General features: G+C 36.8%; 1 protein-coding gene across 7 annotated transcripts in view; it reads left to right on the forward strand.

Annotated features, from left to right (window-relative positions):
* Positions 1-16992, forward strand: part of KALRN (kalirin RhoGEF kinase) — a 4346166-nt gene that overhangs the window by 3431433 nt on the left and 897741 nt on the right. The window contains exon 1 of one of the 7 annotated variants that reach the window (XM_044074924.1): positions 1907-2100. The exons of the other annotated variants lie outside the window; for them this stretch is intronic. Coding sequence (XP_043930859.1) covers positions 2016-2100 — 85 coding nt within the window. The 5' untranslated portion in view covers positions 1907-2015. Of the gene's footprint in view, positions 1-1906; positions 2101-16992 lie in introns of those variants that run through there. 7 annotated transcript variants of the gene reach the window in all.

Raw genomic sequence — 16992 nt, forward strand, 5'->3', positions numbered from 1 at the left:
GTGTGTGTGTGTGTGTGTGTGTGTGTGTGTGTGTGTGTGTGTGTGTGATTGTACCTCTGATGAGGACAGTAGGTTACTAATATAGTTTTTTTTTTTGATAATTTTGATGCTGCCTTCACGTGGCTGCATTACTGTACTGCACAATATCATTGTTTAGATGGACCATCATACTAAGAGCCACTGTAGATGGAAAAGCTGGGACTTTGGGTGACTAACAATGGGCAATACATGTTTTAGGCTCTCTGGTAGTGGCACTGTTGCATCTTGTTATATGAAGAAATGAAAATATCAATAATTATGTCTGCCATGCCAGGAAGCACTGACAGTAAAGGTAGTTTTGCCTGCTTTCTGTTTGGTTAACATCAGAGATAAATAAAATTAATTTTGAGAGAATCTAATGAAGCCTTCCAAATACCGAAAACATTCCCTCCTGTGGACAAAATAATACCGACTGTCAGCATTCTGAGTTTAGTATTTGTTGCATCAGCACTCTGACCTTTTCAAACAAGCTCATCTGCTAGGCCCTAAGAGCAGTGATTTGATATGTGTAGCTGGTAGTTTTGCAACTGTTCTGATTATCAGAGAATTAATGTATCAGAAATGCTGAGATGACTTCCAAGCAGAGATAAACACACAGTAACATTTTTTGTTACCTGGGCCAAAGGCTAATTGATAACATATAGTACACACGGTACACCAGAACATTATCGAACAGTAAACAAAATATATGTATCAGCAGCTTTTACAGAAGATTTAAATAAACTTGTCTTGATTTACTCAAACCATCAAAGAAAAAGATTTAGCCTAGGTTAGTTAAGAGATATAGTTTTGCAGTAGTTATCTACCCACTGGGTCTGACTTGTGTGCACTTTGTGGCATTAGTTAATGTTACAAGTAGAGATGTAAACCTTCCTCAGTTTACTCTAATTCCCATGTCTGCAAGGGGGGAGTTCCAGGTCACTGCTGCACTCATAGATGAACATTATTTTCCACCTGCAGTCAACAATAGTCTTTTCAAATTCAGAGGTGCTTGACCTCTTCCTAGCCAGCCACTTGTCCAGCATCTTAAATCTGTACCCAGTGCTTATAACTGGCATTGCAGATAGAAATCCAATAATATTTTAATGTTCAGTGTGACGAAGTGTCACTCCTGGAATAAGCAGGACTTGCTAGTGTACTGTTCTGAAAACTGAAAGTAGTGCCAAGTCTAAAAAGAGGGTCTCCTGCTTTCCACTGTTGGATAATTTTTTTCCTGCTGTTCATTGTGATGACTGAAATGAGATTTGATTTGTGATATTTCTAGAGAGCAGGAGACTTTGTCATTTTTTTTTACATAAAACTGTGCTGTTGCAGATAGGTTATTTATTTACTTACTAACTAGCTGTATACAGATGATTATTTGTTTAGGTCCCCTTATATGCACCCAAGTATTTCAGATTTGCCTTCATCTGCCTCAGCTCATGTCATTAAGTACCACCCTGTGTGTTTCTGTTTTGAGAGTTACTCCTGAATCAGATGATTAACTGAACACTAATAATCACAATTTTATTATTAGTATATTAGCTTTGCTTTTATTCTGCTATATTTTAAACGTGGCCTTCATTTGTAATCTGCATTACTCAAAGTCCATGCTTGAGTGAGCAGACCTGTGTTTTTCTCATTACCTTGCATTTGGCTTTCTTGGTTGTTTTCTGTCTATTACTCAAGTCTGTACACTTGTCCCAGACTATAAACAGAAGTTAGGAGTTATGTTGCAAGGCTTGCTTCAGTTCCGTGCTTTTCTTTTAGCTTGTGCAGTAGTCTGATTACTATCCTGAGAAGAAAAGCTAGTTTAAGCCCCACCCAGCTGCATTGCTCCTCCCAGAATTAAAGGTGGTTGATTGCACAGCAGTGCTTTGAGAGTAGTAACCATGGCAGTTGTCATTTCACCGTAGCTTAACAGTATATGCGTGCACTGGTTGTGGAGAACACTTCAGTACTAGCCTGCACACAGCAATGAGTTGTGCCGAATCAGAATGAAAGGAGGGAGGCAATGTTTCTTCTGCCATACGTGTTGTGGTTGGATCTTGGCAAAATGCTGCTGCTGTATTTCAGGCAGAGGTCAGTAACCCTTTTCTCTAGAGCTCTTTCAGTTGGGAAAGAGTACAAAAGTTTGTTGCAGGGACATTTCAGAAGATCAGAGAAGTGGCATGACAGAGTGGGTTGGCTGTTTTCAGAGTCCGATAAGCAAAGCCAAAATCAAATTGCTAGATAAGAAAACAATCATCTGACACCGGTGATAGGATTGCTGCACCTGTGCAGCAATAATAAAACAAGCATATGACAGCAGTGAAAGGATTGCTGCAACTGTGTAGAAAATCTTAATTCTGCTTAAGCTGAAAATTGATGACTGTCATTTTGGTGCTGGCGAAGATGGTTTTGTTTGTGAGCTGCATTTAAAAGCATGGATGTAACATTCAAAGTACAAGTAGTGTTTTAAGAATCAGGCATGCTTTCTTTGCTCAAACTTCAGGTCACTGAACAAGAGACAAACTTTCATGGATACTGATAATTAAATGTGTTTATTTGTATTGAATCAATAAGTCTGCTAGGTAAAAAGGAAAATGTTTCACTTGTTTTAGTTTTGTAATACTATCCAGCCAAATAGTTAAAAGAGCACGTGGTAGAAAAAAAGTCTGCTTTGCATTAACTGTTAAGGCTGAAATTCTTAAGTATCGGCTGTGCCTTCATGGCCTGCGACATGGCAGGAAAGGGTCTGCAATAGAACAGTTTAAATTTAAAAAAAAAGGGCGAAGAATGGGCTGTAATTTGTATTGCACATTCATGATTTTGGGGCAGAGCCCCTATTTGAGCTGAACAGAATTTTTTTACTACAGAAGATTATAGAATCCTCCATGTAAACAGCAAATCATGACTGTAGGAAAAAAATGTATTCTTAAATGTTTTAGAGGAAATTTTGATCTACACATACTTAAAAAAAGGAAAATTGCTTCAGCTTTCCTAAATATCTCAAATTATAGCTGGGGACATGAGCTGGGAACGTATCTCCCCTCCTCCTTCCGAGATGGCACAAAGCATTTGACAATAAAGTCCAGAGAGGCTGTATGCAAGTGATATGTCATTGGTTTAATAGCTCAAAGTTAACATCACATGTACCATTTCCATACAATAAAATAGTTTGTAGAAAAAAATCCATATTATGTGAAATTTCACCCTGTGATATTTTGTATCATTTGCAATGTGTGTGTGTGTGTGTGTGTGTGTGTGTGTGTGTGTGTGTGTGTGTGTGTGTGTATGCACAAAGATATATCTTCAATGTTCTCTTTCGTTCTTTCTTTCTTTCTCCGACTTACACGTCCAAATACTCTTGCAATGAAATTCAGCAACAGATGTTTATTTTTTTAAACAACCGTTTAAGTCACACATTTCACCTCTAGATAAAATAAAGTGACCCGGCACACAGAACTTACATGCCTTTACTCACATGGCTGTGGGACATAGTACAGAAGCAGTAATATGTTTGTGCAGTAAACTTTAGAGTGCAGAAAATAGATGGGAATTCAGTACATGTTGTACTTCCTTGTATGACAGGAGCAACCTCTCAGGACCCTGCAGAAGGAATACAGTTTATAAGAAATAGTCGCAAGCATAGCTAGTCACAAGCTATAATAGTACATGTGCAGCTTAGTTTACAGATTATTAAACAAGGTTATTTGTTTATTTTCTCCAAGTCTTTTGGTTTTCTAATAACATGATCCCACTTATAAGTCAAAATATGATTAAAGTTCATGAAATTAGTATTATTTCAATATTTGATGTTAGCCAAAAGTGATCTTCACAGCACCCGCAGTGCACTCAGAACTGATACCTTCTGCAATTTATATGGAATTACATGTATTGGTGGCATGTCTAGGTACAATTGTATTTACAAGAAGGTTGTTCATTCTGTTTAATGTCTCCAAGTCTTGTCGGTTTCAATACCATGATGGCAATGGACCCCTTTTTATGTCAAAGTAAGATTAAAGTTCTTAAATTTAGGTTCCAATATGTACATCCTGATGTTCTAGTAATAGAGTGTTATACACTCAGCCTCAAGAAAGATAAATTCCTCAGTATGCTTTGGCATAAATCCATTCATACATATGTATGCATTTATGAAACTGCATTATATCAGCATACCACACACAGCACTATGTCGAACTTTCAAGTCTCAAGACAGATGTTGAATCAGTGAAAATTAATAAGTGTAGATGAAACAGTATCTTTTTTTATTCTCCTAGTTTTTTAATTAAAAGATCCTTCAGTGGTGTGTAAGTTACAATACTGCATTTAAGAAATTCTCACAAATAACCAGGCTTTTAATTTAGTTACACATTACCAAACATGCAATTGTGAGTTGTCGCTGAGGTTCACATCTTCCCTGATGTGACTGTATACTCAGATTCATAACTGTTAACTGAGTTTTTTTAAAAGCATTTTATATAATTTCTTGTTATCTTTTTAAAAAAGAGGTGAATAATAGTTTATGAAGATTTTATGGTCACTACAAACAGCACTGCAGGTGCTACTCCTGAGTTACAGTGTAGATTAACCTCTGACAGAACAGTGTTGTTACTACAGGGGACTCCGTGATTGCAATGCCTCATAAATGTAATGAAAGTAGGTTACGCTTTCTGTTTCTGACAAGCCCTTTGTGGACAGTGCTTATCAAGGAATGTTATGATGCCTGGGGGATAAAAAAAACTGGCTCCACCAAGAAGTCCTAGCAGTGGAAGGATAAAAAACATGAAGAGATTGCAGGAGACGAGATGCAACAGAGCAGCACATGGGTAATAGGCAGGTGCCAGGTAGTAGCTGTACCACTCTATATTTTTTGTATGAATATGTTTACAGTAGACAGTCAACCAGCATATTTAATTCCTTTCCGTTGGAAGACCAAAGAGCACAAGGAAACTGAATATCTTGCTCAAAGTCACATACTGTGTAGGTGGGTCATGAAGGAATTTAAGCTTGGGCCTCTGTCTGTACATCACAGCATGTTGCCCTTTTCTTTCAGTATCCAATTAAAATACCAGAATTGCTTACTTTTAAGTCTCAGTGGTAATATTGTATTCCAAGAATGTATGTATCAGGTCACTGAGGTCTGAATGAGTGTCCATGATTGGCCACCATCATCCCATTTTATGATTTCTGTTTCTTTTGTCTACCTGTTATTGCTTTGCAAACATTACTGTCTTCCAGCTGTGGCAGTAATTGTTTGCACGTTGCTCGCATGTATCTGCTGGAGCATGCGGTAAGAGAGCAGACATACTGCATAGTTTACCTTAAGTAGTTGTCAAGAAGTAAGTGATAATGTTTATCCTGATGAGCTTATCATATCTTCCTTTTGTAGAATACCTTTAATTGTGAACTCTGTTTTAATAAATGGGAGATGCCACCCTTTGCTTCCTGCAGTTTAATGTTTCTTGCCCTGCTACATTTCTTTTCCTGTTTTTGCAGTTAGCAAACATTATTTTTATTATTTTTTATTTAATCGTATGTTAGCTAAGTAGCAGATCTGGTTCAAAACTGTTTTCTTTCATAATCTGGACCAGTACAAAATTATCATTAGTTACAGAGAAGGGCTGCATAGAAAAAGATATAGAACATTAATTAACTTTCAGGCATGTGCGCCTCCAAATAAAATACTCGTAAAGCTGAATGTCTTTAATAAATGATCTATTCACATTTTTATCGAGTTTCTGTACTGTTTATAGTTTGCAGTAAACAGTCACTTGATTTTGTAAGTGGTTAATATCTGATCCATTTAAGCATCAATTTATTCTGTAAATGGTTAAATGGAAGAGATTTAAGTAGGTTTCTTTAACCTGATTTTTAAACTGCATAATCAGCACTGTTCTTTTCAGATATTGTGAAATTTAAATATATATATATATATATGTATTTTTTTTTTTTTTTTTTTCTTTGTTTATGGCTTTTAAGAACTGTGGGAAACATAAAAAGATGGGCCCCTTTTCATAAAAGATATGCTAATTCAGGTTGCCCATGTGACAGCATGTGTTCTACTATAGCACCATGCAAACACTTACAGTGAGTGTTTTATTAATGCAGAGATAGGACTTGAGTAACTTTACCAGACATCGCTGATCTGAGAAGAATGCAGAGAACACCCCCTTGCCCTAGGGGTGACCCCTTCCTACTGTGTTCTATTTGTTCTGCTATAGCTCTTTCATCCCATGGATACTGCTGTACAACAATTTGTGCCTCATTCTTAGCGACAGAAACTAATGGTGAAATCTTTGCTTTGCAACATTGGCAGTGGGTAAGAAGTGCCTGTCTGCAGTATTTACACTCTGTGATATTGCAACTAGCATCCCATGTAAACTGTGGCTCCATTAAGATGAAATAACAGTGTAGAAATGAATCTAGGTCATACACCTCAATTTCTTAGCACAAGAAATCTGGACAAAGGCAAAAATAATGGGGGAATAAAGGCCCAAAAATAGGGACATATTATAAATATTGCTCCTAAAAACTTAGAAAGTTGATAGAATATTTGATTTTGAATTAGAATGCATTTTCCGAAGACTATGAAGTATGAAACTCAAATGTCTCATTATTTAGTGACTTCATTCCTCAATGATTTTCCAGAAGCCCACCAATTTTATGAGGAACAAACCAAAAATATGAGTAAAAAATCTGGACATTCTATGAAAATCTGGACAGTCGAGATCTATGATCTAGATTTAGTGCAGTATACTCCACAAGTAAATCATATGAAAATGTCCAAACACAGAGAAGATGGGCATATAGTGGAAGTTACTTGCATACTGTTTGACAATGAATGGTGACTTTGTACATTTGTCAGTATGGATATTAATGTAAAAAGCACACATTTGTCAGTATGGATATTAATGTAAAAAGAACACATTAATGTCAGACTGCATTAAATCTTTTGCCACATAAGTAAATGTATAAGAATTGGGGGAAGGAGTGAAACATCTCCATTTTTTTTATCTAGATGGCTCATTTTTGACATTTACCCCTTATTTAAGGGACTGTCCGCTCAGTCTATCACTGTTCTTCCCCGGCCACTGCGCTGATGTGTACCACAGAAAATGTAACCCTGCTGCTCTCTTCCAAATGTGGTTCTGTTGTTGTTTAATACATTTTGGCGGTAGTCCAAGAGTATTACATGCTTAAGTGATTTACAGTTACATATTAGTATAAGGCCCTTGTGGGAGAAAAGTTGAGGCCCTCATGGCATAATTTTGTTGTAACTCTCTACCATAAGCGTTAGGTTATACTGCCAAGTTTTTTTCTATACTTCTCAACTGTACATCATTATGAGGAATGCTTCTCATTTTGTGTAGTAGAAATTCCATGTTCTGCACTTTCACATTGAAAGGGACTGTCACACATCAGGCTTTAAGAATTGATCCATGATAAATATTGAATCATATTAACTTTTTTGCAATTATAAAGTAATTATGCCATGAGCTTTCTATTTGAGTCTTTTAAGTGTTCCACAGTTTTCCCATTTGATTCATAGTACGAGAGGTAGTCTTCCACATTTGTAGAGAAAGGGGGATGATTTGTTTACCATACATTCCTTCTAATGCTTTGAATTTGCAAGTCTGTAACCAATGGGTGGCAGTGTTACCACTTAGTTGTATGGCTTTGGTATAACTTGTTATGGAGCAATGTATTTTAAAAATAAATATTAATCAAATAAATTATGTGTAGATCGTAAATTAAGATATATGTGAAGGTAGGACAAATTCTTTCTATGTAATCAAAATATCAGAAAAAATGTTTGTACCCATCTTCTCTTCTATGACAAATCCAGCTAAAAGCAAGTATTTTAAAATGTGGTTTACAGGAGGTCAGTAGAACAGATGATTGGTAATCTTAGTTGATTGCACTCAATGTTACTTGAAAAAAAGGACATAAGTCAGTATTAATGCTGTAAAGATGTTAACCTGATTGCCATGGATCACAATAAATCAGGTCTTCTGCGGCATCCCTATATATGTGTAGGAATATCCGTACTGCACATTGCTAAGCTGTTTCCAACTAAAGAAGAAAACTACAGCTGTAAAAAGAGAGAGGCAGAGATTGTAAGTGGTGATCTAGTGATTTACAGGGCAGTGTCCCAACAGAAGTACTTCTTCCTTCAACACTTTTATACAATTTATTTCAGTACTTCTGAAGCTGTTTTCTGATACTGCATTGTAAACTGAAAAGTAACTTTTTATGAAGTCTGTATAATCTAGTTCATAGACCATCACAGTGATTCTGTTATTAAGGTTTGTCCGTCATAGCTCCAGTGTCTGGGGTTTAGTCCTGATCTGTTTATTGTTTGTGTAGAATATGCCTGTTTTGCTTTATGTAGAATTTCTCCTGTTCTTGTGACTCACTGGATTTTCTATTAGTATTTTGGCTTCTTTTCTTTATTTCAAAAATGGGATGGTTGATTGGCTACTGCAAACTCTCTTTATTTCTCTATATATACGTTTGCATGTGTGTAAATATATCTTTATATAGATATATATATAGATCACTCTCTCTCTCTATATATATATATATATATATATATATATATATATATATATATATATATATTTATGTAAAATATAGTTGGGATTTAAAAGATAGAATACTCATTTTGTAGAAAGGTTTGTGTAGGTGTAAAATGAGCGATTACAAGGTCATGGAACGTATCATCATGGAACTCATAAACAAAGACATTGGTAGCCTCCAATCTCAGGATCCCACCCAGTTCGGGTTTGTGAAAGGCAGAAGATCATGCCTCCTGAACCTGATCAACTTCTTTGAGGCAGTCACCAAAGCCATGGATGAGGGTAAGATGGTTCACACAGCCTATCTTGACCTCACCAAGGCTTTCAACACCATCCCCCATTCTGGAATTATAGCTAAACTGACTAAACTAGGTATAAATCCCTACATCACAAGATTGATTGCCAACTGGCTCACTGGCAGAACCCACGCTGTAAAAGTTGCAGACTCCAAATCTGACCTCAAGGCAATGACAAGTGGAGTGCCACAGGGTTCCGTCCTAGGACCACTCCTGTTTGGTATCTACTTCTCTGAAGTACAGGCTAACACAGAAGGCCTCTGGCTGATGAAGTTTGCAAATGACTGCAAACTAGGAGCCATAGTCAAGTCCCCAAATGATGTGGACATCCTACAGAAGGGCCTCACTGAGACAGATGCCTGGTGTCAGAGCCATGACCTCAAGCTCAAGGCCAAAAAGTGCAGTGTCATCCCCATTGGTAAAAACTCTGTACCCATGAACTACCACATAGGTAGCAATCTACTTAACGCATAATGCGTGATAAGAGACCTTGGGACCCAGGTGGACAGAAGTCTCTCCTTTGATAGTCACATCATCACAGCAGTCAGGAAGTCATTCTACGTGGCACACCTCATCATAAAAGGGTTCTCATCCAGGAAAAAAGAGGTAATTGTTCCCCTCTACTCGTCACTCTTTAGACCCATTATAGAGTACAATGCCCCTTTTGGAATGTACCTCACAAGACATCTGCAGCAGCTGGAAAAGCCACAGAAGTACCTCACAGAGAGGATTACTGGCCTCAAACAAATGCCCTACACTGACTGCCTCAAAAACTCCAGCTTTACTCCATAGCATATCGTCTACTCCGAGGTGATCTCTGCCTAACATATAAAGCTACGTCAAACCCAGAGCTGTTGGACATGCTAAACCTAAAGAAATCTCAATCCCTCCAAGCTACATGCTCTAGGGACATAAACCTTGTCACCACAATAAACAGGACACGCTGGAGGGATAGATTCCTGTCCCAGAGACTTCCTATACTCTGGAACAAGCTACTCATCTATGTCAAGCAAAGTTCTTCATAAGCACTCTTCAAGAAAAATCTTGATGAGTGGATGGGAAATAGGAAATACACCCCGGGGATCATTTCTGTGTCTCTGCTGGACAGTGGCACAGGAAAATAACTTTCTTGGGTGGCGTAAGCTATGGTACCTTGCTGGCTAGGCTTACGTAGGCCCTTGGACCGATAGCCTAGTACCTACCTATGAACCTATGAGTGCTTGTTTGTTTGATTCTAATATGGCTGAATTAAAATTTTATATAGTGGAGATAGGTAAGAGTTTGTAGGAGAATGAATGCTGGACTGAAAAGGTGATAGGTATAAAATGTGCAAGATCACTTTATAGCAGTTAGTGTTCATGTGTTAGTGTGTATGTGTGAGTGTGTTTGCAGGTTAAGGTGAGATTACGGGGATAGGTGAGGGAACAGATTTAGTGTTGTACATGTTTGGTGTTGTGTGCGTTGTGTGCCCTTTTGTCTTGTGTACTGGTACTTTGGTGGCTACTGGTTAGAGGGATGAAAATTTTCATTGAAAGTAACTCTATTCAGGTGATGCTTGATCTGGGTTTTTTAACTGAGGTTTACTAATGTAGGTCTTCTTTAGTGGGAGAGAAGTATTTTATATTTTATGAGTTCAGTGTTTTTTTGCATTCCCTCATTTTTGCTGTCATTTTAGACTCTTTATTTGCATTTGCATGTGTTACATTTCTACTTACATTTCTTTCCTAGGCTGTTACTGAAAAGGGTGTGTGAAAACTCAGTAAACTTAACTGGTTAAGAGACATACAATATAAATATAGCAAGTATTTTAGTCCAGTCATTGCCATGGTTGTCCATGGGAATTTTTCTTGCTTTTTATGCGGCAGTGGTGGAGACATTTAACCCCACACTGCCATCAGGGTGTGATAATAGCTATGTGCATAATACTTTGTTATGCATTAGTACTCCAGATTTTCTGAGAATGTAAGTGAATAACTTAGTGCAAACTGTGCTAACAAGCATTTGCTGAGCTGTGATGGAATTTTTTATATGTACAAGTTAAAGGCTAAATAAGTAAGGGCATATTGTACATGTATTTTAAGGCTTGGCTTCTTAAATCTCTTGAAATTTAATTGTGAACTTACCTAATTTAAGAAGTTGTATAGCTTATAAATTTTTGTTCCTTCAAAACAAATTGTACTTTATCTAGAGGTACATATGCCTAGTTAATGTATACTGTTCTTATGTATCCCTGTCTGCTTATGTGACAATGTGAGGTATTGCCACCTATGCCAGGAGAAGTAGTGCAGTGGATGTGTAACATATGCCAGCACAGCTAGCTGCAATTTTGTAGATAATTGTATGTTATTTGAATATCAAACTGATTTGTACAGATGCTTGAGTTGAAAAACTGTACTGTAACTGATTAAATGTATATGTTTTAACAGAGGATACTGGAAGAGAGGTTAATTTCAGTCCAGCTAACTTTGAAAAATAGTAAGAAATTAAATTACTTACTTACTTTATTTATTTATTATTTTTTTATTTGATGTTTGTTTACCAGGATAGTCTCACTGGGCACAGGCCCATTTTCAGCGGAGACGACATAGGTTGTAATCTTATTCAGTAGTAACATAAAATAATTTATACATAATACATATACAGAGTTATACATATATAAAGAAGCATAAGTCGTACAAAGTAGTACATCAAAATAGTAGAAAAAATGTTTGTTTCATGTGTTATACATATATAACCATGAATTTATTTACATATGACTATGTTACTATTTCTCATATGCAAAAAACTGTACATGGTGTAGGTGAGGAGTTTGGGTACAGTAAAGTAATTAGAGTGATGGTGAAAAGATTGGACAGAGTATCTTAAGAATCTAAACCTTGTCATCACAATAAACAAAACATGTTGGAGGGATAGGTTCCTGACCCAGAGACTCCCCAGACTCTGGAATAGATTGCCCATACATGTCAAGCAGAGTGCCTCTTTGGACCTCTTCAAGAGGAACCTTGACGATTGGATGGGAGAAAGGGATCACATCAATCGCCCTGCTAGACAGGGGTCCAGGAAAGTAAATAATGTGGGAAGAAATATTCAGGGAATTGTTATGGCTAGGCTTGTATAGACCCTAGGGCTGATAGCCTAGTACAAACCTATGAACCTATGAACCTATGACTTTATAGGTGAGATAAGATAGACATATATCAAGCAGGCAGAAAACATCTACAGAGGGAGATAGACAAGTAAGAGAAAAAACAATGCAGTTGGATGTCAGCCAGGAGTTAGACAAAGAGAATGATAGTCAATCAGGAGTTAGGCAAGAGTAGAGCCAAGAATTAGATAGATGGGACTTTAGAAGTATTTTGAACTAGTCACTGTAACAGAAGTATTTTGAACTGTGCATGATTGGCAGTGGTTAGGATGTGTTGTGGGGGGGGGGGGCGGGTTAAGTTCCAAGTCATGGAGATTCGATTAGAGTAGACAATATCTCCAAAGTGTATTAGTTTTTGTGACTTGTAATAGAAATTTAGGATCTCAAATGTCTTCTATTAGATTGGAGCCAGAGTGCTGGGCACTTGTCAGGCTGGTATATTATGCCATGGACCATTATAAGCTATATGAAAGTTAGGTAATTAGGTAACTCAAGCCAGTTTAACTGACCTAAGGCAGTGCAGTGATGGGATCTATATGATGAGTTGGTAGCAAATCTGACAATTGTAGTGTAACAATAGTCTAGTTTTATTAAATCTGTTTTCTTCAGATTGGTGAAGATAGGAGAGGCATAAAGAAGAGTAGAGAGTAGATGAGTCCTGGCAATAGATTGTCTTGTGGAGTTGGAGAGGTAAGGTTTAATTCTGTAAAGTCAACCTAGTTTAATATGGATGTTTTTTATGGTAAGAGACAAGTGTTTGTCAAATTTCATGTTATTCTTGATTGTAACCCCAAGTAGCTTACTGTGTGATACGGGTTCAATCTTGGAATTGGTAGACATATATATCTGAAAACGGGACTGTAGAGCTGAAGTTTTGTTGCTTGAAAAAATCATAAATTTAGCTTTGTTGGGATTCAGTATTAACTGAGAGTCAGGCAGCCAGGATTTTACTGCTGTGAAGGAAAGTTAGGATATTTCTAGGAGTTTAGAGAGTGAGGGGTATTGAACAGATGAGCATGGAATCATCTGCATTCTGTAAAATTGTACCTAGGTGAGTGGCAGTGTGGAGCCTGTTGAAAATGCTAAATAGGAGTAGACCCAAGATAGAAGCTTGTGGAACAGGTGACAGAGAGGATAAATCATGTTGCCATTTTACAACTTGTTGTCTGCCAGATAGGTAATTATGGAACCATGAAATTAAGGGATGAAAGTTCATTAAGACAGTGCTGAATGCTTTGGACATATTTAGGAATATGGATGAGACTAGAAAACCATTATTTCTGTATTGGTTGATGGTGTTTGTGAAGGTTAGGAGAGCTTTATTGGTACTATGGTGAGTGTGTATTTAGGCCATAATGATTGTGTCTTACAGTTCTGATTGCAGCCAGAAATGAAATGCCTGTGAAAACAAGTACTAGGAAGCCTTCTGTATTGTCTTTGGCAGTGAAATAATTGCTACTCTGGAAGGGTAGAAGTTTGAAATGGTTTTATAGCTTCCAAATCTATAACAAATCTCAGCAAAGCACTAGCTGCGTGTATGGTTCATAAGTTCATAGGTTTATAGATTGGTACTAGGCTATGGTAACAGATATGTGCTAAATTCTGGTTCATTTTCTAGCAATGGGGGTAGCATGGGAACCAAAAGTTAGATGACCAGATATGTGTGATGTCATTTTGTTATCTAGGACAAAATGATGAGAGAGAAGCCTCAAGGCAGTCTGTTTCTTGAAACTTGACATAGAAGGATCTCTCCCCCACTTCATTTTGCCTTGCTCTAGTAAGTGAACCAGGAAATAGTAATTCTTTAGATCAGTCAAGAGAATATAGTGAGATTAGTCAAGTACTGTTTTTCTGTATCTGTGTTATTTTAATGTATTCTGTGATTGAAACCCTTGTGTGTCTTTATTGTAAATAGATATTCCATATTTTATGTTCTTTTATTAAATGTTTTTAAACCTTACATTGTGGCTGGTCCTTTAGAGAATATTTTAACCTTTGAGAGTACTTATATCATTTTGGTGATTCTGTGGCCACTCTTAAAAGCCCTCCTGCATTGGTCAAAACACTACCATTTGTATTAATATTAATTTCACTCATTATAATTGGGTACCCTTCTAAGAGCCTTAGAGTAGCTGGCTTTGGAGTGTCTGATGGCACTAACTACCTTAAAATCTGGGCAGAAGGGGGCATAGCTAGTAAATCTGTGCTAGCCTTTCCCAGGTGTGTATATGTGTGTGTGTGTGTGTGTGTGTGTGTGTGTGTGTGTGTGTGTGTGTGTGTGTGTGTGTGTGTGTGTGTGTGTGCTCAAATCAAATCTCCAAGAGTGCATGTGTCAGCTGTTTGGAGCTGGGACACAAAGCACTAGTTTCACAGAGTGAGTGATGAAGGATTTGGCTTAGGTTGGACGCTTGGCTGAGGACTCAACTCTGTACTGTAGCTGTACCAATGCAGAGTCTTACTGGGAACCTGGAGAGAGAAAGAAACCCAGACCCCAATCTGAGTGTGTTCCCTGTATGCTCTTAAGGGAAATTGTGCTTGATGCAGAGTGCTGCATCTAGAAATACTGTGTGTTTCTATTTTTGTTCCAAGTAAATGTTCCTCTACAGTGTCAGTTGCGAGGATTCAATCTCCTTGATTACTGGCCCAGAGAGGAGATTTCATAGCATGCCTCTACAACTGTTTTTCCCCTCTCCCTTCCCTTTTTCCACCCCTCCTTCTGTCTTTTAGATTGTTCCTTTTTCAGCTTACCTTAAACTCTGTATCACAACATTTTTCTGTTCTGTACCCTGCATTGTTTCTCAGATGTGATCATTTCTAATAAAGAGATGTTTGCATCTCTTCTGTGAGGTTGACTGATCAGTAGCCCCATTTGATTATTATCAGAGTTTGTTTGTCTGGGATTTGGCTGACTTAATTACATAACTCAAAGCATTTCCATGCAGCCTGTTCTCAAATTGTGAGCAGATAAATTATAATTTATGTTTTAACAGGGTTTTAACCATTATTTACAGTTTATATACAATGCTATTGAAGTTTAAATAGGTTAGGCTTGTTTATCCTTGTACTTTGAATTGTACTGTCAGTGGTTATATTATAAATGTATTTATTATACTGTATTTAGATTTTAGTGGGTTTTTTTTGTTTTTTTTTTAATAATACTTTGCATCTTTAAGTGCTTAGGTCGAGAAGATTATTTAAGGAAATGACATTCATATCACTGTCATTCTGATAAAGTCCCCTGTGATGGACGAAAATGCTTAATGTTTGATGAATTGTGATATTTTGGAGTGTTTTATATCTTTGGCACGATTAAAGACTTTACAGAAAGTATCCGGTTGTTTACCTGTTTTTTAGTATTCTGTTTTGGTTAATTCTATAGTAACATTTAGATTCCTCACCAGTGGTTTTATTGATTCATGGAGACACACTGATTTGAATTTTGGAGGTTGCTGCTGCTAGGTGTTTTTGCTTTTGAAGTGTGATGCCTTCATCTGTTTTGTCACTTCTTGATAGTCAGAGACTCTGGACTTATTTCAACACAATTCTGGAAACCTGTTTGCTGGAATCTTTCATTTTTTCCTTTCATTTTTAGTAACTTAGATGCCGTGAATTGACTCCTGTTTAGTTTAATTGTTTTATCACAAGCTTGACTGGACACTTTCTGGACCAACAGTGCTTTAGAAAGATCTATTTCATTATGTATTTGTTTTGACCAGGGTCAGTTTATGAAGTAGGACAAGTGTCAGATGTCACTTTACTGAATTTAAGAACATAAATGTGAAAGTCAGTTATCACCAATTTAGGAACATTAACTTGAATTTTGCAGACTGCTGTGGTGAAATAGCCATTAAATCCTGGCATTCTTCATACCTATGCATGTCCGTTTGATGAATTTATTCGTTCTACTTCTGGGTAGTTTTAAATTTATATCTTTGATTAATTGCTCTGTGATGCCATTGGGCTATTTGTTTATTGTATTTTATTTAATCTGTATAATTTGTATTCTTTATACAGTGTTTAGAAGTAATGTAATATAACCGTATGATATTTTGTCCTACTCTGTTAAGCTTATGCTGCAATCTCATCTCTTTCTCTACTTTTATTTTCGCTGTTTTTATTACCTGCTAGCCTATTGTTGAATCTTGCCAGCATAGCTTATCATGTTGCTTAGTGTAACTGGAGTATGCATTTATTTATTTCGCTTGTGAATTTGTATTGTGTTGTATTTCTGAGGTATTCTTGCATGTAGTACTGATTATACAGGTGTTTCTTCCAGAACCTCCACTGTAAGGTTGGTTCAGTTGAAAATTGCCTACACATGCATACATACACGTATCTGTGTGTGCACATACATATATATTTACATGTGTCACAGTGTATTAGTTTCTGAGTGTGTAATACATCTGTTTGTATGTGTGGCTGTCTGAATATATTAGTCAAATTCCTTCATGATCCCTGGAAGTACAGCTGATAAATACTACGTAGATGCTCTCTTGAGAATAAAAATATAATCTCCTTTTGTTCTACAGACCTCCAGTTTATCATTAAAAAGTGAAAACAAACGGTATTGTTTAACTTTCTGAACATTAAGGTGAATGTATTTAAATACTTTATCACAATGCTGTGAAGTATTCTGTGGTAACTCTGAATATTTTGAATCTCATCTAAAGAAATTCTCTTTTTGAACTGGTATGACTTGTCAGAAAATGTCTAACGTCCATGTTGTCAAACCAGAATCAAACCATCTACCATTGGATAGGTCTGTGAACCAACTGCAGTCTCTGAAAAGAGATTAATTTTAAAACTCTTATGTTTCAATAAACTGTTGCCTACAACCAGTCTGTATAAGACCAAAATAAATTACAGATTTACTTTCTAATTTCCAAGTAACTCGCCATTGTCACTGTTTCCATTACAATTCTGAAATGCATACTAAATCTTCTTAGTTTGTTTTATTTTGCTTGTCAAA

The sequence above is a fragment of the Protopterus annectens genome, chromosome 6.part0, assembly GCF_019279795.1.
Source record: "Protopterus annectens isolate FY-2018-M chromosome 6.part0, PAN1.0, whole genome shotgun sequence".
NCBI lineage: Eukaryota > Metazoa > Chordata > Ceratodontiformes > Protopteridae > Protopterus > Protopterus annectens.